At 37.9% G+C, this 24286-nt stretch overlaps 1 protein-coding gene and 1 pseudogene across 5 annotated transcripts in view; one reads left to right on the forward strand and one right to left on the reverse strand.

Annotated features, from left to right (window-relative positions):
• Nbeal1 (neurobeachin like 1) overlaps window positions 1-24286 on the reverse strand; it is a 150752-nt gene that overhangs the window by 107022 nt on the left and 19444 nt on the right. For 4 of the 5 annotated variants that reach the window (XM_076931826.1, XM_076931828.1, XM_034498971.2 and 1 more), the window contains exons 7-8: window positions 18376-18458; window positions 4826-4911 (exon numbers count right to left, since the gene is read on the reverse strand). In XM_076931826.1, coding sequence (XP_076787941.1) covers window positions 4826-4911; window positions 18376-18458 — 169 coding nt within the window. The remainder of the gene's footprint in view (window positions 1-4825; window positions 4912-18375; window positions 18459-24286) is intronic. The other variant, XM_076931829.1, reaches the window with a different exon arrangement.
• Window positions 21788-22120, forward strand: LOC117705125 (large ribosomal subunit protein eL30 pseudogene; annotated as a pseudogene).

A 24286-nucleotide genomic window follows, 5' to 3' on the forward strand; every position in this document is an offset into this window, starting at 1 on the left:
AGTTCAAGGCTAGTGTAGCCAATTTAGTGAGACCCTGTCTCAAAATTCAATTGTGGAAAAAATAGGGTTGGGAGTGGGTGTATACAATGCAATGTCTAACACATGTGAAGCCCTAGGTTCACTGTATAGTCATGCAAAAGAAAAACAAATGTAATTAACAAACAATTTTACAATAGTCTGTAGGTAACTTGGTCTCATTATTAGCAATAATAAGCAATAAATAATATTATGGAAGAAAGTACTGATGTCAGTATTCAATCTCCCCTAAAATCTTTACTAGAATCCTTGATGTTTTCCTGGATACGTGGCTACCAAGAATAAAGATCATATAGCCTACTACACCTGCTGTTACGAAGGCCCAGGAAGTGAGGTTTATCATCTAGACATGTCTACCCCTTTTACAGTCACAATGACTGGGTTTGGTAAAGGAGACACAGAAGGACTGAGCAGATACAGTGGTGCACATTTCTAATCCCAGCACCTGAAACGCAGAGGCACACAAATTTCCATGGTTTCAAGGCTAGCCCAATCTACAAATGAGTTCCAAGCCAGCCAAGCCTATACAGTGAGACTTGTGTTTAAAAGGGGTAAGACAAGGGAAGGAGGAAGAAGAAATGAGAGTGATAGCCTATTTCTGAGGATCTTCTTCATGACCCCAGTTTTGTGTTCCAAATGACAACATTAGGGTGAAAACTCTAGCAGCTACTAACAAACTGACACTCAGAAGGAATCAAGAGTCCCTGCAGAGCCTAGACCCACCACGTTACCTCCAAGCTGTTCACTACCTTTTTACTTTCTTTCTTTCCTCCAAGTGCTAGGAACTGAACCCAGGGCTGCCTCATGCTGTAAGCACGGTCTCACTAGGCTACACCTACAACTCCACAACTCCAGGGGTTTTTTTCAAAGATAAAAGTAACTAAATTAAGCTTGGATAATTTCATTATTATACAGCAAATCAAAATTTGGATACAATTTTGACTCCCTTACTTTTTATAAGTCAGGCCACGTTGTTCATTGATTTACCTTGATTATGTGTCCTTTAGTACTCATAACTATTTTGAAAGTGCCACTGTTTCCATACTATAAATAAGTAAATCAAAAAACAAATAATTTTTCTGAGCTTGACCTCTGTGGGATGGACACACGATTCAAATCTAGGTCAATCTCAGTGTCCTTACTCTTAACAAAGCATGGCAGGTTCTCTTATGTGTAATCACAGACGGAAAACGCAAATATGTCAATGGAAAATTCTAGCACAGTGCTCTGGAAAACACCTGTCATTAGACATTTATTTCTTTTATGGTAGGATCATTTTTATATCATCAAGTTGACTCAAAAGTCAACTAAGATTGCCTTATCCTGACCTAACACCCAACAAGCAACTTTCTGACTTCAATAGGTCTAGTTGACTTACTAATCACAAAGATTTTGAGTAGTTTCTATATGTAAAACAATACATAGAGTCTCTGGTATCTATTTTATTTTTCATAGTAAGTGTTCATTACAGAATTATCTTTGAACTTCATAACCCCTGAGTTCTAGCAAGAATATGTCTCTAGGTGCTCAAAGGTGAAAGAGATCCAAATAGGTTCCCCCTCAGTCAATGACAATACCACTCTTATTTTTTCATGTATATCAGTCAATTCCTATACACAATGGTGAGAAAATTATGAAAATTGTGGGGTAAGAATCTAAAAGAAGAAAATCAGCTAATACAGCAAAGTGATGAGGCAGACGTAAAGCAGAGGCCAGCTTCTGTGACATATACCTTTAATCCCAGCACTTTAAGAAGCAGAGGCAGGCAATCCTCTGTGAGTCTAAGGCTAGCCTAATCTACAAAGCTAGTTCTAGGAAACCCAAGGCTACACAAAGAAATCCTGTCTCAGAAAAACAAAACAAACAAACACACCAGAAGCTAAAATATAGACAACTGTTCATCCCAGGAAGACAGCTACCTTCCATCAGGATCAAGAGAAGTCCACAAAACCAACTGGGAAGTCAAACAGAGACACTGGATTCTAAAACAGGGACAGAATGAATAGACCAGAAAAAGAAATTTTAGCAACTATCTTGAAGTGACAGATATGAAAATGAACTGGGTGTGAAGACCATTAAATGAATAGTATGATAATATACATACAAACAAAAATAGAAAAGATGGGGAAAGAATTTCAGCAGTAGAAAACCCAATCTTAGACTGGATTTACATACTAGAAAACACACTTGACTATACCTAGATACATTAAATACATTAATTAAAAGGAACAGTCACACTGGCACAAAAAATGTGCCTGTAATCCCAACCTTCACAAGAGGCAGAAGGAACCTATGTTCAAGGCCAACATGGGATTTTAAATCCTATCTCAAAAATAAAATCTTAGGGGAAAAAAAGGAATTATACATAAATATATCAAATAATCTGATTATGCATTTACTTGAGACTAAAACAGTAGCCTCTAAAGTATTCAAACAAAACAATAAACTGTAACCCAGTATCCAGTGCTCCACTTAGGCTTCCTGGTGGATTATAAGGACTTCTCATCACCTACTGGAAGATAAAGAACAACTTCCTGTTGCTATGCAACTAAAAGTTCTTACTGGCATTAAAAAAAGAGGCTTTTCAAGAGCTCTCAAATACAGAAATATCTAAATATTGACTCCAAGATGCCTTACTGAACAGAGACAAGATTAGTTCTAAAAACTCAAAGTGATCAGGTAATATGCACAATATTAATGAAAATTTATATTTAAATGAAATTAAAGAGTTTCAAGAATATTGAATTCTAGGTTTTAAAATAAAATTATAATTTAAACATGTAATTTGCTATATGTACAAGAATGTTCCATATAAAATAAAAGACTACAATTTCAAAACAGGAAGACAGAGAAAGAAAAGAAGGGAAATCCAGCATAGTGGCTGTGATGGATTATGTGTGCTTGGCCACTCAAGTGGCACTATTAAGAGGTGTAGCCTTGTTGAAGAGTAGGTGTGTCACTGTGGGTGTGGGTGTTAATACCCTTGTCCTAGCTGCCTGGAAGTTAGTCTTCTGCTAGCTGCCCTCAGAACAAGAGGTGGAATTCTCAGCTCCTCCAGCCCCATGTCTACATGGATGCTGCCATGCTCCTGCCTTGATGATAACAGACTGAACCTCTGAACCAGTAAGTCCTCCTCAATTAAATGTCATCCTTATACAAGAATTTCCTTGGTCATGGTTTCTGTTCACAGCAGTAAAACCCTAACTAAAAGAAAGGCACATACCTTTAATCCCAGCACTCAAGATGCAGAGGTAGGCAGATCTCTGTGAGTTCAAGGCCAGCCTGGTCTACAGAGGCAGTTCCAAGACAGTTAGGGATGCTACACAGAGAAACTTCGTCTCAAAAGAACAACAAAAAGAAAGTTTTAGAAAAGAAAAAGAAGAAAGAAAAGAAAGAAAGGGGAGAAGGCAAGAATTAAAAAAATCTATAAACTTGAATAAAAACATATTTACTTCTAGTAGTCTGTATTTGAAATTTAGTATTTCATTCAAATTTAAATGTAAACAACAAAGCACAGCAATATGAGCAATACTTGTGATTCTGTCACCAATAAAAATTCTATGTACTTTCCTATTATTATAGCTGTGATGACATAAAAGATCCTGCACAGCCTATCAAATGTTGGCCCATCAAGCTCCTAGGCTCAAGGAGTCCTCCTGTCAGCTTCCTGCACAGCTTTGACGAAAGCATTGTAGCACATGCCATATTCACTGTTCTTTTACACATTATGAAAAGCCATAGTGAGGCTGGAGTATAGCTCAACAGCATGAGTATTTGCCTACAGCATGTATAAATTCTATCTGAGGACCACATAAAAACACACACAGAAGTGCCAGGTTCAGTGGCTCATCCCTTTAATCCCAACACTCAGAAGGCAGAGACATGATCTCTGTGAGTTTGAGGTCAGCATGGTCTACAGATCGAGTTCCAGGACAGGTAGGGTGGTTACACAGAGAAATCCTGTCTCAAAAAAAAAAAAAAAAAAAAAAAACCCAAAAAAAAAAAAAAACAAAAAATAAAAATAACAACAAAAAAACCAAACCACACACACATTACTATATCATAAATTTGTTTTCTTATTATTTCAGCAAATTTCAAATTAGTTTGTCTTTTATGATATGTATTTTACTTTAGACATTTAAGAAATTCTAATAAGGGACTTTACCAAACTCTAAAATGAGTATGCAACACGAAGTGTACATAAAGGGTAAAGAATCTTTCATTTAAACTGCATGGTTTAAGAAAACATGTACAATGTTCTCTCTAAATTCTTATTGGCCTATTGGCAACTAGTGATTGTACTCAACTTGCCAGAAACATACTTTTTAAGACACCAAGCACAGAAAAACTAGAAATTCTATTTTGTAAACAGTGAAATTAGTTGATCTTGCTGGAACATCCATAGATAGTTGTATAAATATATTTAGTAATTGCAAATACTCAGCAGAATGACTACATTCGTGACTCTGAAAATCAAACTGGCTAGAATTTTATTTCTTCACATCTATAAGGCTGACTTTCTCTACATTTTAAAATCATAACTAGTAACTAAAATCCATGAGAGATAAGAACTTAAATCACCAAAATTTGTCCAATCCAGTAATATTGTCAGTGTTAATGTTACTTAGGTTTTTAACGAAGATTTTAAGAAGTCTAGTCTTAAACAAAATATAAATTTAAAAGTTATATGAAGCATCAAGTTATAAAGACACAGACTACATTACATAAATCCATGGAGAGATTTTTGTGCTGTTAACTTCTATATATTAACTTTCAACACTGTCCTCACCTGCCCACCGGCTACAATGGCTCCAAAGAGATGCAATAAGCAACACTTAAGACTGTCCTTGAGATGTTCACTTTCCTGAAAACATTCTGTGAATATAATACACAAATAAACAAATAAATAAGACTTCTATTTCAGAACACAATTCATGTCTAAGGAATGCTTGAAATTGACACATAAAGACCTGTATGTGAAAAGGCTAAAATCTGCCGAAAGAACAGGCTGACAAACATTTGTCGTGTTTCATTTGATTCCCATAGTAATCCTTAGAAGGACATCCTGTCTCATTATGAATGAGCTACTGTAAGTTATTATCGCATCTAAAGTAACACAATTACTAAGTGGCAGAACAAGAACTTACCCCAGTCCTAAATTAAATTCACTTCTATTTGTTTGAGCAACTGCCCTATACTTTAGTGAATTACAAAATAGAAGAGTTAAAAAAAGATTTACTAAATCAACTACAAGGGTCAATTTCTCAACTTCTAGCACCTATATGTGTTTTAGCATAATAAAATATTTTTGCTATTTTTAAATGTTATATAAATACATATGTCAAAGAAAAATTAAGGCAGAAAAACAAAACAATTAAGAAAAAGTTTCCCTTTGACCTGCTCCTCAATTTACCAACATTTCTCTACCTTAAAAAATATCTTTAAAGAAAAAAAGAGCTGCCAGGCAGTGGTGGTGCACGCCTTTAATCCCAGCACTTGGGAGGCAGAGGCAGGCAGATTTTTTATTTCGAGGCCAGCCTGGTCTACAGAGTGAGTTCGAGGACAGCCTGGGCTTCACAGAGAAACCCTGTCTCGTAAAACCAAAAAGAAAGAAAGAAAGAAAGAAAGAAAGAAAGAAAGAAAGAAAGAAAGAAAGAAAAGAAAAGAAAAGAAAAGAAAAGAAAAGAAAAGAAAAGAAAAGAAAAGAAAAGAAAAGAAAAGAAAAGAAAAGAAAAGAAAATAGCGGCATAGTATACAGTCTTTGTCAGGAATTCAGGGATCACTGGTCCCAGGACCCTCACCTCAGAATACAAAAAGCCATGGCTGTTCAAGCCCCTGAGTAAAATGATGCAGAACTTGCTCAGAACCTATACCAATCCTCCAATATACGCTAAACCATTTCTAGAGTACGTAGGCTATCTAAAGTTATATAGAAGTATGAACTTATACCGATCCTCCAATATATGTAAACCATCTCTAGAGTATGTAGGCTATCTAAAGTTATAAAGTAAGTATGAACTTATACCGATCCTCCAATATATGTAAACCATCTCTAGAGTATGTAGGCTATCTAAAGTTATAAAGTAAGTATGAACTTATACCGATCCTCCAATATATGTAAACCATCTCTAGAGTATGTAGGCTATCTAAAGTTATATAGTAAGTATGAACTTATACCGATCCTCCAATATATGTAAACCATCTCTAGAGTACGTAGGCTATCTAAAGTTATATAACAAGAATGTGAGTAGCTGTAACACTGTACTGCTTAAGAGGTGAAAACAAGAAAAAGTCTGCACATGTACAGATGCAATTTCTTTCCCACTACATGATTTTAAGTTACACTTAGGAGTATCTGCAAATGTGGAACTCACAGATATGGAAAGCTGACTGTCCAGAACAAGCTTTTAGTTTTTATTTAATACATTGTGGGCATTACCATAATTTAACAGATAATCTACCTCATTCATCTTTATTACCAAAACATAAAATAAAATCAACATAATGAGCATTTCTTTAACCAGTCTTCCTTGAGCTATATCCTCAGTTTTCATTACCCAGTTCTCTACTGACAAACTGTTGTTCCCCACCGGCTTTGGGAGGGGTGTTAAGTTCATGTGCATGTATGTGAGTCTCCTTGACAATGCCCTGGAACACTGGGATTCCAGGTATGTGCTATGATGTCCGTTCTCAGGTTTGCACAGCAAGTACTCTACTGACTGAGCCATCTGCCCAGCTCCTTTGTCCTTTCTTTTTATCATCCTGTAAGTAATACTGTTTGCCTTTATTACATTCTTACACAATAGAATGACAAATATCCAACTTTATATACAACACTGCCAAATATGGCTAGAAAATGTTCTAACAGAAAATTGTAATTCAAAAAATTAAGACGTTAAAACTAAGTTGGAATAACTCTATACATGTTTTCCTGTATTAAACAGTATAAAATGGGCAAAATAGGTCCCAGAAATCAGGTCAGAAAACAGTCATATGTAGGAAAAGGCAAACATGTTGAACTCAAGGGTCACTTCAGATTTGTTTTTAGGGATACTTTCAGAATTACTACAGAGAATGGGAAGACCCAAAAGACCAGTTCAGGGACCAGAAATAAATATGAGTAAAAGCAACTGAAATTTGCAAAATGGAATACTGGAATAGAGAAAATTATACAAAGTGCTCCAAAAATACACGTAATACTTGGTTTGTGTCTGAGTAACAAACCTCACAAGATAATATAAAATTCTACAAGAAGGCAAAAAAATCTACAAAGATGGGGTAAGCAGAACTGTCTTATAATCTTACACTAGGATGTAAAGTCAGTGTTTCATTCAGCCACAGGGAAACCCAAGAAAAGAAGTAGTATTAAGGATATAAAAAAATACATACCACATATTGTCTAATCTAAAGCTCACTAAGAAGGGCAGTAAGATGAGTCAGCAGGTAAAGTCAATTGCTGCCAAGCTTGATGGCCTAAACTCAACCATCAGGATTCACAGGCAAACCAACTACCTTCCTCAGACGTTCACATGCATGTAGGTATGTGCAACATACAAAAACAGAGAAAATGTTTTTTAATTTTTAAAGTATGCTAAGAATAGTATTAATATCTGGCAAAACATACAACAAATATTATTGCAAGTAGGGATGAACATTTTAATATCAAAAAACAAGAACAAAAGAAACAAACAAACAAAAAGACCATGTTTTCTAACAGAGTAGCAAAATAAAGTTATCTGAAAACCTTTTTCATAAATACTGTACCAATCGCTTCTCGGTCTTTTGGCTAAGATCAAGTGTATAAATACTGTACCAAAAGTGGGGGAAAAATCAAAACAAAAAACAAACAAACAACAAAAAAAAAAAAAGAAAAAAGAAAAAAAAAAAACCCACTGTCCTATCCAAAGGCCATTAAAAAGGTGATTTTGAAAGGCACATACAAAAAGCTCCACAAGTTACCTGCTTTTAATTATCCAAAGCATATGTCCCTCCCCAAGTCAGCCTCAATGTCTTCAGAGATGTTCTAGAACAAATAAGCATGACCACTTTACCCCATCAATATCCTCCAACTAAGTCAACCATTAAAAAAGAAAGAAAGAAACAAGGTAATAAACTGTTCTACTTTGAAGTCAAAGTCAATAAACATCAAAATAAACATCAAATCAAATGGGCCATGAAGACAATGTATGATACTGAAATAGACAACTCAACACCTTGTTTGGCCTGGTGGAGAGAAAAGGGCCTACTATGTCCCACTAGCTTCTATCTAGAAGGTTTTGGATAATATCAACAAATTGGAACCATTTGAGACCCAAATCATCTAACACAGCCTTTCAATTTCCTGGCTCACAGAATACATGGAAGTATCATATCTAGGAGTCATATGACTCAAGGCATTGATCCAAAGAAAGCCATTCAGATCCTTCTTAAATCCTACCACTAGAAAACAGCTTAGGGCCTTTGGAAAACTAACAGGTTACTGTAAACTTTGGGTTTCTATGTATGGCCTTATGGATAAGCATCTAAATGAATACCTAAAAGGAAACAACCAAGTTCTCCTTCATGGGAATAAGAACAAGAGAAGTCTTAGGATAAATTAAAAGCTTGGTCTTTGGGGGTTATCCCAACCTGGCAGACTTTTTAAACTGTATGTTACCAAATAGCAGGGTGTAACCCCCAAGTTCTCAACTATGCCCTAAGTAAAAGCTATCTATCTGCTTGGAGGATATTTATCAAAATTAACTCAGTTGCCCAAGGGTTGACAGGATACATCAGAATAGTAGCTGTAGCCTTAAATCTCAGCACTTAGGAGGCAGACGAGATGGATTCTGTGAGTTCAAGGTCAACCTGGTCTACTGAATTCTAGGACAGCCAGAGCTATATAAAGATACCTTGGTTCCAAGAACCAACCAACCAACCAAAAACAAAACAACAAAAATAGTAGCTGTCACAGCTCTCTTAGTAGAACACTCCCTTAAATTTACTTGAGCTCTCTCCACTGCCTCCTTATATTTTACAGCAAACAACCTCCCTACTAAAACCCAAATCTCCCAGTGGTTTAGATATTCTTCTTTTATGTTACCAAACTTGGCTACTTGGTAACTGAAATATTTTTGCAACAGTGCTCCACCTCAACTCCTCTATTTTATTTCCTACCCCAGAGTATGGTTTAACTTACTCAAAGTTCACAGATGTAATATGGTTCACTGACAGAAGTTCCTGTGTGAGAAATGAAGAATACACTGGCTGTGTTATTTTTTTTCCCCTTACAGCTATCACAGAAGCCTGATTTCTGCCATCCAGAAATCAGCACAGCTGGTGAAAAGAGCAGGCCTAATTTGTGCTGTCACTTAACCAGGGCAAATGGGCAACTCTGTATACTGACTGTCATGGTAATGCATACACACACTGCCCTCTGAAAGAAAAGAATTAACCTTAACATTAACAACAGTTTCATCAGTTATGGATTTCAAATTCCAACTTCATTAGAGACAATACAGCTGCTGGCTGAAATAGCAACAGTCCATTAATGGGCTATCTAATAAGTCAGAAGGAAACTTCAGAAAACCAACAAAGGAGATGCAGCAGCCAAAGAAGCAACAGACTATCCCTTACTGAATCTTGGTGATCGTTGCCCAGGACAGATAGAGGCCTTCCAAATCAACCTGAAAGGGCCACTAAAGTATCTGAAGCCCTCCTTCTGGAAAATATTCCTCCATTTGGCTTCTCAAGGACTCTTCAAATAATAATGTGCCTTCATTTGCTTCCCAAATCATTCAGTCTATACCCAAATCTCTGGGAATTTGATGCTATCTTCATTGCAATTAGGGACCTTATTCTTCTAAAAAGGTAGAACATTTTAATCAAACCATAAAGTTATTTTTAAAATATTATGCCAGGAATCTCAGCTTATCTGAAGGGCAAGATTACCAATACCCCTCCTATGACTTTAGATGGCTTTTGTCCCAATCCCTTCTGAGGTGATTTACCAATTCCCTTTTCTATACATAGATCTGTTCCTTGAAGAGGAAGCCCAGTCTTCTATTCAATTTGCCTCTAAGTCTAACACATTTCAACAAGGTTATAAAATCGACTTTACAGAGATTGCTTTAAGGGGTATGGGGCTGCCTAAACTACTTTTCAATGGGGACAGCAGTGTTCATTTGAATTTACATGGAGAAGCCTTGCAGTCAACAATTTACTGGCTCACTCTTGCTTGCTTGCTTGCTTTTCCTCCTCCTTTCCCCCCCCCCCCATTTATTTATTTACCAGAGGGGGAAAGGGGCACATTTGTTACAGCTCAAGTGTGGATGTCAGAGGACCACTTGAAAAGGAGAATCATTCTTTGTGAGGACGTGGCCACTGGTAGGATTCCCATGTTCCAGTGAATGATTTCGCTATCATGCACACATGGTTAGCACTAACTGGAGTTGGCAGTTTATTTTGAAAAAAAGGAAGGAAGGAAGGAAGGAAGGAAGGGAGGGAGGGAGGGAGGGAGGGAGGGAGGGAGGGAGGGAGGGGAAGGCAGGCAGGCAGAAAAGGAGGGAGGGAGAGAAGGACACAAAGTTGTGAAGGATATGCTTTGAAGAAAATGTGGGAGGGATTGAAGGAAAGAAATGGGGGTAAATATTTCATTGTATATGTGCATGAAATTCTCAATAATAAGAAAAAAGTTTCAGAAAAAGCTATGCCTTGTTATCTGTATTTAGCTCTGGCCAGTCTTTGTCTTTTTATACCCAAGATAAAAATTGGGGCTAGAGAGATGGCTCAGTGGTTAAAGGCATTTATTGCTCTTGCAGAGGACTGGGATTTGATTCCAAGTATACACACTGTGGTGCACAATCATCTTTAATTCTATCTCCAAAAGATCTGATGTCCTCTTCTGACCTCCAACAGGTACCAAGCAATATGCAGTACATATACATATATACATACAGGTAAAACATTCACATAAAATAACTAGATCTAATTTGTTTGTTTGTTTGTTTGTTTGTTTGTTTCAAGACAGGGTTTCTCTGTATAGCCCTGGCTGTCCTGGAACTCACTCTGTAGACCAGGCTGGCCTCTAACTCAGAAATCCACCTGCCTCTGCCTCCCAAGTGCTAGGATTAAAGGCATGCGTCACCACTGTCCGACTTTAGATCTAATTTTTAAAAACCAAAAATTAAAACATAAAAATTGTTATTCACATGGGTCCGAACTATGTTCATGACAATAAAAATAAAAGTGAGTCTATAGACTTTTACCCACCCATACTATTTCTGAACTTCTACAGTAGATACTCCTCTTCAAGGCGATGACTAAAGCCCACTACCATAATACACTGATTATGCCAAAGCTAGTTCTTTTGCCTTAAACCTGGTTGCTAGACAGGATTTCCCTAATGCTTTAGTAACAGCTTGAAATCAAAAAGGCAAGACAAGAGTGTTCAAAGCATGAGACAAGGACAGCAGTGCTGGCACACATTAGGTCTACCTTTCCAGTAGTCCTTTCACAACAATCAACTAATCAAGACATCAGGAAATTTTCAAATCTGAGATAAAGACAAATAGATGACTAACAAAAGCTGTTTAAGTCAGAAAGCCATTTAATACTAGGAACAACAGATCCATACTTGCTGTTATATATTTAGGATGGACCTCTCAGTTTACATCAAAATATTTTTGTCTTTGACCCATGAGAATGTTTTGTTACTGAGTGGGTCATAAAACTGAGAATACATGGGTCAGCTCCTAATGGCACTTAATAACTCTGAGGCACTATCCTTCCATCTTTGTTGCTCTTAGGAGGAACTTACAAGTATAGTCTAGGATTTCTGAATATAGGGCCAAGAAGTAATTCTGATTATCCTGTTAATTTTCTTCTAATTTCATCTGTATAACCATTTAGCTTTTGTTAGACAACTGATTATGCCCATGTAGAGATCAACCACAACTTATATCCTGTCTTTAGTAAGCGGCAAACAAGTAGAAGTCCCATGTAGAACAGGATAATTGGATTGGTTTACTGTAGTCCAGACCAAAGGCACTCTGAATTGCCCACTATTCTAGCTAGTACCTTCACTAAACTGCTAAACTCAAAGACCCTCTCCCTTCAAAAGTCTATAACTGTATTTGTCTTTGTTCTCTGTGTTTTTGGTACTCCTACTCCAGCTTCCCAGCAGGAGGTGAAGAGCATCAGGCATCACTAAGGGATGACTGAAATCCGACTCAGTGCATCTCTCTAGTGAATCTTGAATCTTTATTGCTTAAAAGTTTTTATTCCATCTACAGATACAGAGAATGTCATTCTAGTATAGTAAAATTCTTATTACATGTTTAGGAAGCTATAAATTATATACCTCAGGGAATTTCTCTTAATTCTAAAGTACAAATGATGTTTTTTAAAAGCATTGCTTTAAACACCATCACCCGACAAGAGGTACTTGTTCTTTTATTAAGGTTGAATATTTTATGTATATGCCTGACTATCATCTCATCTATACTACATACAAAAGCAGGTTCAAGATTCAGAGATGAATGGCAAGTTCAAAGGTGTTTGGCACCAAGACAAACAATCTGAGCTTGATCCCAGGATCCACATGTTAGAGAGAAACAACTCCTGCAAACTGTCTGCTGACCTCCACAAAAGCAAAATGTGGCACACTCAACACAAACACAGACAAATAAATAAATCATTTTTTAAAATCCTTTTTAATGAAAAACAAACCATAGGATCAATCTATGTTGGACACTCCCCCTCTTATGGTCTCAAACCAAGGACTGGCTGGGGTAACTATTTAACATACCAAAGCAGACCTGGCCACCAGGCTCTCTCACCTTGCCCCTTACCTAAACTTCTCCAGCCCAGAAGTTTCTTCCTTATATAATCCATCCATTTTGGCTATGTTGATCCTCTTTTGTCTACCCTTTACGCTCCTGGCATTTATCTTTCCTCTCCCCCAACTCTCCACATGTGCTAGCTTAGACTGGCCATGATCACTCTGGACCCTTCCAGAGACCTCTGGCTATGCTCTCCCTTTTATCTACAATAAACCTTCTCTTCCACCATACTTAGTTCTTCCTTTTCATTTCTTTCTTTTTCTTTATTTTTTTTTCATTCAGTAAATAACTTTGAAAGTGGATCTCTAGATTGCCCAAGGAGGAAATGGGTCATATCTACTGTAATCTTAACAATGACTTGATTAAGGCCTTGGAACTTGTGTGTTTAACTACTGTCTTGATTTTTTTTTCCCTCTTATTTACAATCAACCTACCCCAAATAATCCTGAAAGTCTAAGTCCTTTCTGAATCCCCTTGATTGTCCTCTGAGGCCTGAAAGTCACTAAGAGAAGAGACCTTAAATACTTTTATATCCCACTTCAATCCAAAGCAGACAGATTAACCCAATATTACACTCCTAAATGACTTTAGGAACTCAAATCTTGGTGTATGTTTGGTGGTGGTGGTGGCAGTGGCGGCAAGGGACAGGAGGGGGGGTTAGACAGCTAACTAGATATTAACAGACTTAGAGGACACTGAGGTTAGAACGCTATTAAACAAATGTCTCAAATAGCAGGAATTTCATTGCCAATAAGAGGAATGAGATCTGATTCTTATCTCTGGCCCTAAAGGCATCCTGGAATGCCTAAAAGAACATTAATAGATAACTAACGGTGGCTCTAAAAGCTCTAAACTTTTTATGTTTAAGATTGGATATTAGCCCAGAAGCTCGAAATACCCAAGATGCAACTCACAGACCACATGAAGCTCATGAAGAAGAAAAACTAAGTGTGGGTGCTTCGGCTCTTCTTAGGAGTAACAAAATACTCAAGGGAGCAAACATGGAGACAAAGTGTGGGACAGAAACTGAAGGAGGGGCTGTCTGGAGACCCTTCCAATTGTGTATCCATTCCATGTGCAGTCACCAAAGGTGGACGCTGATGTGGATGTCAGGAAGTGCATGCTGACAGGAGCCTAATATAGCTGTCTCCTTAGAGGTCTGCCAGAGTCTGACATTCAGAAGCAGATGCTCACAGCTAACCATTGAACTGATCATAGGGTTCCCAATGGAGGAGTGAGAAAGAAGACTGAAGGAGCTGAAAGGGTTTGCGGCTCCATGAAGAGAGTAACAATACCAACTAACCAGCACTCCCCAGGGTCTAAACCACCAGCCTGGGAACCCATAGGGATGGACCCATGGCTCCAGCTGTATATGTAGGGGAGGATGGCCTTGTCAGGCATAGGTGGGAGAAGAGAGATCCTTAGTTCCATGAAGGCTGGATACTCAGTGTGGGGGAATTTGAGGGTGGGGAGATGGGAGTGGGGGTGGTTGGGTGCCCATCCTCATAGAATGCAGGAGGAGGGAGGATGAGATAGGGGGTTCTTGGATGGGGGGGGAAATGGGGTAAAGGAATAACATCTGAAATGTAAATAAAACATCCAATTAAAAAATGTTATGTAGAAGGAGAAACTCTGATAAAGAATATGGACATACATTGCTCCCTCCTAAATGAAACAATCTACACAAGCCCATCAACCACTTCATTGTCCCTCAGGAAAATCTACTTGTGTTAGAATTTAGAAAACAGTATACAGCCTTCTAAAATGTAGATGGGCTCAGTAGGCCTCTTTGGCCATTATCCATCACTCTCTGAGAATGAATCCGACTCTACGATAACTCCCCATATCATCTATACTACACTGAGCATCTCATCTCCATTCCTGACAGATCACAAGAACTGGTGATACAAGGAGTTCAGGATATAAGAAATCCAGACCAAGATTCCAGTGACTATATAACTTACAGACTTAATTAGCCATTTCATCTCAAGTCAGGATAAGGATGGAATTATAACACTAGACACATTACCATTTTCAACTAAAGAGAAAATAGGAAAGAACAAAGGTATATTGTTGGGTTTCTTCAATTTGAGAGGATCACACCACAGTTTCAGTGGGTCAGGACAACCTACTCTGAATATTTTTCTTGCAAGTTGAGAGGAGCTAAGGTGGGAGGAGTAAGGAGAGGAAGAGGAGAAGGAAGAGGAGGAGCTAGGGGAGAGAGCACCAGAGAGGGGGGAACATAGAAGCGGATGTGCGCGTGTCTCTAGTAGTCAAAGGTAGCTGGTATATCTAGGTTGAGTACTGGGTTATGCCTCTGATTATGTGGGCATCTTGTTATTGAGCATTACTAAATTTATAAAGCCTTTGGCTAATCTAAGCATTAGAGTCTCTTTTGTACCAAGACCACGTGGATGGCAGGATGTTCTGGGCTAAACCCAGCCTTGTGGAGACAGCGTAGAAGATTGGCAGAGCCAGCTCCCACGCTGGCGCCTCGTGGGAGGCAGGGCTGGCCATTTCTAGCTGCAGTGCGCACGCACGTGGCAGCGGAGCATGGCAGCTGAGCTAGGCAAAACCGCTGCAGCTTAGATAGTGAGCTTGACCAGCGGCCGTTTTTAACCAATTACCACAACACTACTCAGAGTCTCAAGGGCAGGACTGTGCTCACAAAGACAAGCACGTGGGTAGTGACTCAGAGAAAGTAGAAAGTGCAAATCCTTATATGATTTTTTTTTTAAAGGCCAGCAACACAGCTCAGCCAGTAAAGCCTCTTCGGTGCAAAGCTGATGACCTGAGTCCTATCCCTGAAACCTATGTAAAAGCAGAAGGAAAAAAAATAACTCCACAAAGTTGGGTCTCTGATTTCCACATGCATACTGCAGCATGTGTGCCCACACACGTCATGCATAGATACATACAATAATTATAACTAACTAAATAATTAGGATGCCTTATAGAGCTAGAAGACATAGCACTACCTCCCTAATGGAAGTGCAAATTACTAAATCAAAGATTACGTTCAATCTTTAAGTCTAATGGAATTTGTTATCTTTCCAGGCTTTATGAAAGCTTGCAACATGTCACCCCTTTCTTCAACATCCCATACCTGACTCACCAGTGTGTTTTAGAATTATCTATCACAGGTTCACAGCTGAAGATGGATGTTTTCTCACTGCGATTACACCTGAGTTTTGCTCATTATCTGATTATGAAACATTTAGAGGAGATTTTGGATTGTAGACTACTGAGAGGCAACATTGGAATGTGTTAAGATGTTTTAGACTACCAGGATAGAATAAACATATTTTATGTATAATAAACATATTTGTGTGTGTGTGGATGTGAAGGGAAGGGGGCAGAGATGGAATAGTACAGACTCAACTATTCCTCCCAAACTCAAGTACCAATTGTCTTAACTCACACCTACATAACTATACTGGAGCCAGGGCTTATGAAGAGGTGATTAAGGTTAGGTAAGATCAGAAAGGTACCTGATACAACAAAATTACTGTTCTTGTGAGAAGAGCTACCAGTCTTTCTAACATCTGAGAATACAACAAGGAAGAGACCATCAGCCAAAAACCAAACTTCTGTGCTTACGTCACAGTCTCTGGTATTCTGTTATTGTAGCCAAACATACTACAATAATTACCCTGATTCAAAAGTACATAAAGGGGATGGCAAGATGAGTCAGTAGGCACTTGCTGCCAAACATGACTGCCCCAGTCTGCCTCAAGAACTATATGGTAGACAGAAAGAACCGAGAAACTGTTCGATGACCCCACACACAGGCAAGATGGTAGGAGTGTCTGTGTGCATGCACACACAAATCCAATTCTTAAAACTACACAAGATCTAAAAAGAAAAAATTCCTATAGACTCCTAACATGTAGGTCCTAAAGCGCAAGGCTAGGTTTAATTAACATTTGAATGTCAAGAAAAGTGAAAATGTGTACTTTACATTTACATTTACTTTACATTTACTTTACATGTACTTTACATTTACATTTACATTTACATTTACTTTACATGACAGTATACATATAAAACCTTAAGGAACAGCATAAGGGTAACTACAACTTAGATATATACTTATTTAACAAGGTCACATACTATAAGATCAATATATAAAAACTATCTCTATGTACCAGTAACAGTAGACAATACAGCCAAAAATCATTTACAAGAAAAAGAAACAAAAGTACTTTGAGATAAATTAACAAAATATGTACACAATTTGTACATGCAAAGATCTAAAACTTCTAAAGGACACTGTATTTCTAAACCTGGGTGAAACTCATCCCATTTTGGCCTCAAAACTTTGTACGACAGACTTAAAAAGCAATCCTTAGGCAGGTATAAAGAATTCAGCTGAACAGAATCACCATACTACTTTGGATGTCCTGCCCTGTATCTTTAAAGTGAGGCCAATTCCAAGCATAGATTATAAATATGTGCATTTGATTATCTAGGGTAAAATCAACCATAAGGGTAGTGATACAGGATATGTACTATAGCTGTCTTCACTGAGCAAGCTATTTCTATCTTAGTGCACTAGGGGCAGAAAGTACACACTGAAGCAATGTGGCAAATGTAAAGATTTTACATGTTTCAATAAGAAATATATTTAAGAAACAAAGTGCTCATTTTATATTTTGTAATTTTTTTCCTATGTTCTTGAAAGATGCCATAATATTTCTTTTTTAAGACAAGGTCCTGTGTATCCCAGGTTGGCCTCAAACTTGCTGTAAAGCCAAAGGTGACCTGATCCTCCTGCCTCTACCTCTCTAGAGCTTGGATCATAGGCATGTCCCACCATGCCCCATTACTGTAGTTATAGGAAATGAATCTAGTACATGATAGGCAAGCATTCTACCAACTGAATTACCTTTCTAGCCCAGCACAATCTTTTTCCAAGAGTAAAATCCAGCCAGAGATAGTAGCATATGCCTGTGGTGCAAGCACTCAGGAAAAGATCAGAGAATCAGAAGTTCAAGTCATCCTCAGCTACAGCAAGTCTGAGGTCAGGCTAGGAGATGTGAAACCTTACTCAGTACAAAAACAAAAGTGACAAAGAAACTATAACATACACAGCCATGACATATGTAGTCAAGTCTCTTAATGGTTTGGGTGCAAACTGGTTTGTTTTCTGGTTCTAATGATCAAATGGCAAGTTTTTGTGCATGCTAAATATGTGTTCTTAGGATATCTCTAGCCCAGTTTTCTGTTCTTAGTAAAAATTGTGAAGTTGTAAAATATACACTCTTTAAAATGCTCAACTCACCAAAGCAACAGATTAGTTGTTAAATAGAAAAACATGGAAAACATTAATCAAACTGAGAGCCACAATCCCAACCAAACATGAATTAACTGACCAGTGGTTTTGTTCTCTGGCAGCCTTGGTCTTTTTATACACTCACACACTAAATTAAGGTCAGAATCAGTAAGCGGGGGGAAAAAAAACCCACTAATCAGAGTTGATCACAATCAAAGTAAAGTGAATTAGAATATTACTTACGATAAAAGAAAGGAACAAACTCCACTGTGAGAGATGCCGGTTTGTATTTCTGTCTGCTCTTTTCCACAGAACTAAGGATCCGTCTATCATTAGAAAAGAAGTCAGTAACAAATTACAACATGAGCAAGTAGAGCTGGCACTATTTAAAAAACAATTATAAACAAATTCAACATTCTGATTTTGGTTTATATGCTGAACAAAAACATCTTTAGGACTAGTGCAATGTTCAAAAATGAGATAAAACAGTAACTTAAGTACTTACCAACTAAGGAATTTTTTTAATAAATCCCTTTATTTTTGATCTCATAAATCATGTTTTTTTATTATGTACACAGTGTTCTGCCTGCACATATGCCTGCAGGCCAGAAGATGACCCCAAATTTCTTTACAGATGTTTGTGAACCACCATATGGTGTCTGGGAATTAAACTCTGGTCCTCTGGAAGAGTAGTCAGTGCTCTTAACCTCTGAGCCATCTCTCCAGCCCCAGAATGTTTATTATACATTGTGTTTGCCAAGTTAAGTCTCCAAATATTTAGGAATTTAAAAACAAACCAGAATTTAAGTTTAAATTTCCAGAAGAGTATTCATAGTAGTCCTGGCAAAGTGACATCTAAGACTATGAAAGTATTGCCAAGAGACTGCAGAAGCTAGTGTCTCACCTGTGTCTTACTGAGGTTTTGTTCAGCTATAATGGGTCTAGATCTTTAAGTTCCCTCACTCTAAGGATGCAGATCTAGTGTGGGATAGGATTATTTTTTTAATGAAAATTCCAGGAGTTTACATGAATATTTTCTATAAACTTTAACAAAGTTAATACAAAGTGTATATGCTCTTACTGAGAACATTTCAGCTCAAAACAAAATAAAGTTGCTTAGACAGTCGTGGTGATAAAGAGATTGAAGAATAAAGCCTATTAAAACCAATAATACTTTCTTTTTTTCAAATATTATTTATTTATTACTATTTATACGAGTACACTGTAGCTGTCTTCAGACACACCAGAAGAGTGCATCATAAACCATTACAGATAGTTGTGAGCCACCATGTGGGTGCTGGGAATTAAACTCAGGACCTCTAGAAGAGCAGTCAGTGCTCTTAAGTGCTGAGCCATCTCTCCAGTCCCCCAATAATACTTTTTTTTTTTTTTTTTTGGTTTTTCGAGACAGGGTTTCTCTGTATTGCCCTGGCTGTCCTGGAACTCACTCTGTAGACCAGGCTGGCCTCAATCAGAAATCTGCCTGCCTCTGCCTCCCAAGTGCTGGGATTAAAGGCGAGCGCCACCACCACCCGGCCCCAATAACACTTTCAACTAGTGGAACGGTAAAATTAAAAAATAAAATAAAAAACACAGAAATTTTTATCATGCCCTGAAAATTATATTTTAATATTATTAAAAACAGCATAAATGGAAAATGTCTGAAAGTACCCATAGATTTTGCACATCTATAGACTACAAGTACATGTACACAGTCTCTCTCTTCATAGAAAGTTCTGATTTGGGATTTTGCTTGGTGCTGTCTTACAATTAGGTATGAACAAAGCATCCATGGCCAATTAGGTTATGGCTATGTAATTAACATAGTAATTAACTATGTCAGTCAAAGAAACTGAAATCTGAATCCCTTAATTTGCTATTTGCTACTAAAGCAGTTCTATTATGGAATGATTTTTTGGCATATTAAACAGAACATAAAGACAGCTTTGAGTGTAATTCCTGGTGAAATGCCATAAACACTTATTAACTGTGACTAACTACTTAATGTATGCTCTCTTCTTTCTGCAGCCACCTTACATATACACATCTTCCATCTAGTGATATATGACAGACATCATGCTATTTAGGATTTGTCTCTGTTCAAGATTTCAAAAATTGTAAATGTTTTTAACAAACCTCTTTACTCTTTACTTTAGTTTGTTATCAGAACTACCATTTATATGTCTTCTCTCCTTTTATCAGGTTTGAATCCTTTTGCACTGATTTCTTACAGGTTTCTTTAAAAGCTTCTGTCATGTTCAGACTGACAGTTCTTTATCTACTTTGGTGACTATAAAGAAGAGAATCAACGTCACTGTTTCAAACTGAGTGATTTCCTTAGATCTTCACTGCTGAGTATAACGGTGGAAAAGAGGGGGGTGGCAGAAGTGGGAGAGAAAGTTTCCCTCGCAGAATCTCTAGTATACAAATCCAAAGAGAGGAAAACTGCATCGCTGGAAACTGAAATGATAAATGACTAGAAAGCCTGCACATGACGAAGAGTTACATGCCCTTCTGCATCCTTAAAATCTTCAGAGGTACAAAGGCAAGAATCAGTCATGGTACTGCTTGCCAAACTACTGCTATTACAACAGTCCTTGTATTCATGTGGTAGAGCTGAATATGGTCCCTTTGTGGTATATGGGGACACATAATCAGTTTTGGCCAACAGTAAATTCAGAATGAAAATGATATGCTGTGTAGCATGACCAAAAAAGCAGATTTAAATTGCCAATGTAAGAGTTTCACCATTTTCTTTCCACTTTCTCATGCTAACTAACAACATGAGATGTTGGCTGTCCTATGTATTAAGTGACTAGGATTAATATGGGTGTCTATCTACACAAAGACAGATGGAAAGATTATCTTCAGAAACAGGGAAAGGTATGAAGAGATACTGCAGCAATTAAAAACATATAATACTATTCCTGAGTTCTATTCCCAATAACGATGTAACCATGTCTGTATGCTCACAACCACTGGGACTCTAGACCCAGGAGAGCCAGAGGTTTTTGTTCCTGAGAGCATACATACTCACACATGATAAAAATAATTTTTTTCCTTAAAAATAAGACAGATGGCATGAACAAGAAATACACCTTTGTTATTCTAAGACCTCTATTTGATACTACAGATAATTCAGTCTATCTTGAGCAATGCAAAAATCCTTATGGCAGGAAAACTGAAAGAAGTTACCCTAGAAAAAGAGAGATGCTAAAGTTCAATAGATGGGCACAGGACCAACTTAGGACCTTCCCACTACTACTTAGACAAAATATCTTGACACAATGTGATTAATTTTATTAACCTGGAAGACGTTTTTAGGTGAGATTAATTGGTATATTTGTGAACTCTGACTGAGTAAAGCATATTTTCTTCATGAGATGTGACAGAAGAAACAAACAAACAAACAAAACCCTCAGCATCAGAAACTTCTCTGTCTTGGGGTTTCATCTGCAGTTCTGACTTTCCCAAGCATCTGCCTGTCACAGGCTCACTTAAGCAGTTCAAAACTGCTCATCCACATATCAGACTTGGACTTGGTTCCCTGCTATGAGGGCTAGTGTTGTATGAAAATTCAATGCTTTCTTGACTCTGGCCATTTTGGTGGCGCTCTTGGTTACAGGACTGTCTGTTCCACACTTAAGGCAGGAAGATGGGAGCCCCAAAGATGAAAAAATCTCAGGAGTCAGTCAACTCTACATCCAACTTGTCATGAAAAGTGGAAAGTGCATATTAAAGTATGAACAGACGCTAAAGATAGTCAGGACGAAACAAAACTAGTTATCCTCACCAGCTACCCAGATTTGAGGAATAATAGCATGCACGTTAACCAAAACTGGTGTCCATCATCACAGTGGCAGTAATACTGAATTAAGTACAGCATGAAGAAACTTTCACAGAATATGGAGTATACACACTGGCCCTGATTGACCCAGGTGATTCTGATATCATTAGAAGCATGCCAGAACAGACTGGTAAGAAGTAAACCAAGCAAGGTTTTCTTTGACAAAACTAGACAGAGTTTGTTTTTTAAAAAATTCAAATTCCTATAGACATATATCTTAAATGTCCATAGATGCTGTTTCTCAGGAGAATTTAACATATAATCAACTTTTTTTTTTTTTTTTTGAGACAGGGTTTCTCTGTGGCTGTCCTGGAACTCACTCTGTAGACAAGGCTGGCCTCGAACTCAGAAATCCGCATGCCTCTGCCTCCCAAGTGCTGGGATTAAAGGTGTGAGCCACCACCGCCCGGCTTATAATCAACTTTTTCAAAATACAAAGTTAAAAAAAAAAAAAATAAAAGGGCTAAAGTGATGCCTTAGCAATAAATAACACATGCTGCTTTCCCAAAGGACCAACGCTCGATTCCCAGCACCCAAATCATGGCTCACAACTGTCTACAAGTCCAGTTCAGGAAATCCAATGCCCTCCTCTGGCCTTTGAAAGCACTGCATGTGGTACATAAACATCTGTGCAAGTAAACATAAAACTTTTTAAATGTAATTTTAAAAAAGAATAAGGACAAGATTCTTCTGTTAAATAAGTGGAGTACATGTTGTTGAAGGCTTACAGTGACTGTGAATTTGGCAAGATATAAAATTATCCTGAAGACAGATCTCTGGGCAAGCTTTTCTAAAAGGTTTTCTAGATTAGGTTCAGATAAAAAACCTACCTTGACTGTCAGATTGAAGAAAAGGGAGAGAGTGAGATGAGCACTAGAATTTCATCTCTGTTTCCTGACTGCAGACCCAGTGTGACTATCTACCTCAAGCTCCTCCATCATGGTTTCCTTGCCAAAATGAACTATACCCTCAAACTTATACCCAAACTCAACTGGGTATAGTCTGAGTCCAAATGAACCTGTTCCAGCCAGGCAATGGGAGCAAATGCCTTTAATCGCAGCATTCAGGGCAGGATGGCCTCAACTATGTGGCTGGAAATGAGCTTGAACTTCTGATCTTCCTGCCTCTACCCTCTCAAGTGCCAGGATATATTGTTAATAAAATACATCATATGGAATATATGAGGTGAGCTCTTACAGTCTGTATAAATATTCTCTGTTATAAACTCTTCAACATCATGTAACAATAGCTATACAAAGTGCAAGTACAGGGGCTGGGGAGATGGCTCAGCAGATAATGTGCTCACCGTGCAAGTAGAAGGATCTGAGTTCAATCACCACACACACAGTGGAGAGAAACAAGTTGTCCTATAACCTCCACATGTGCACCCAGACTCATACACAAAAGTAAACTACCATCCTGTGCCTGTAACCCTAGCATGGAAAGGAGAGCACATGAAGACCGTCCCTAGAGCTTGCTGGTCAGACAGTAAGAACCTGTCTCAAAAAATGAAGATACTGCATGCCTCTTGATCTTTGTGAGTTCAATGTCTACAAAGCAGCTCCAAACCAGAAAAGGATACAAAGTAAGACTCTGCCTCAAAAAAACAAATTAGAATAGTGTTTGAAAAAGACACTGAGTAAGCTACAGTGGCTACCAATCTCCAGGGATTAACCTGAGCCCACCTCCCTAGTACTGGATAAGCACACTCTGCTGAACCTAACCTTTTTATGTGGGTTCTGGAGATCAAACCAGAGTTCTTATGCTTGTATAACTAGCATTTTACTGAGTCATCTCCCCAACATTCCATACGTAGCTCTTCTATGCAACCTTCCATACTGCTTTCATATAGAAAGATACTCTTTTTTTTTTTTGGGATATTTATTTACAATACAGATGCCATCCCCATTTCCCCTCCCTACAACCCCCTATCCCATTCCCCCCTCCTTCATTCTTTAATGATTACATGTATGTATTAAGGTCAGTTCTAGGTTGAGGGTCTAGCAATAATACTCTTTTAAGAGTCACATACAGAAGACTCTAAAAACCCACAAATTCATAACACACAAGGTTCTGTTTTGTTAATTTATAATGTATGTATGATGGGTGTGTCAAGCATGTGGGAATGAAGGCACATACAGTGTGCATAAAGGTCAAAGGACAAACTCGGGCATCCATCTTGGCTTTTAAATTTTGTTTGAGATAGGATCACTGATGGTTTTCTACTGTATGTGCCAGGTTTAGCTCATCTCTAATCTCCCAGGTCTTTTTGTTTCCACTTTTCATTTCGACATAAGAATACTATGA

Source organism: Arvicanthis niloticus, chromosome 3, assembly GCF_011762505.2.
Source record: "Arvicanthis niloticus isolate mArvNil1 chromosome 3, mArvNil1.pat.X, whole genome shotgun sequence".
Taxonomy (NCBI): domain Eukaryota; kingdom Metazoa; phylum Chordata; class Mammalia; order Rodentia; family Muridae; genus Arvicanthis; species Arvicanthis niloticus.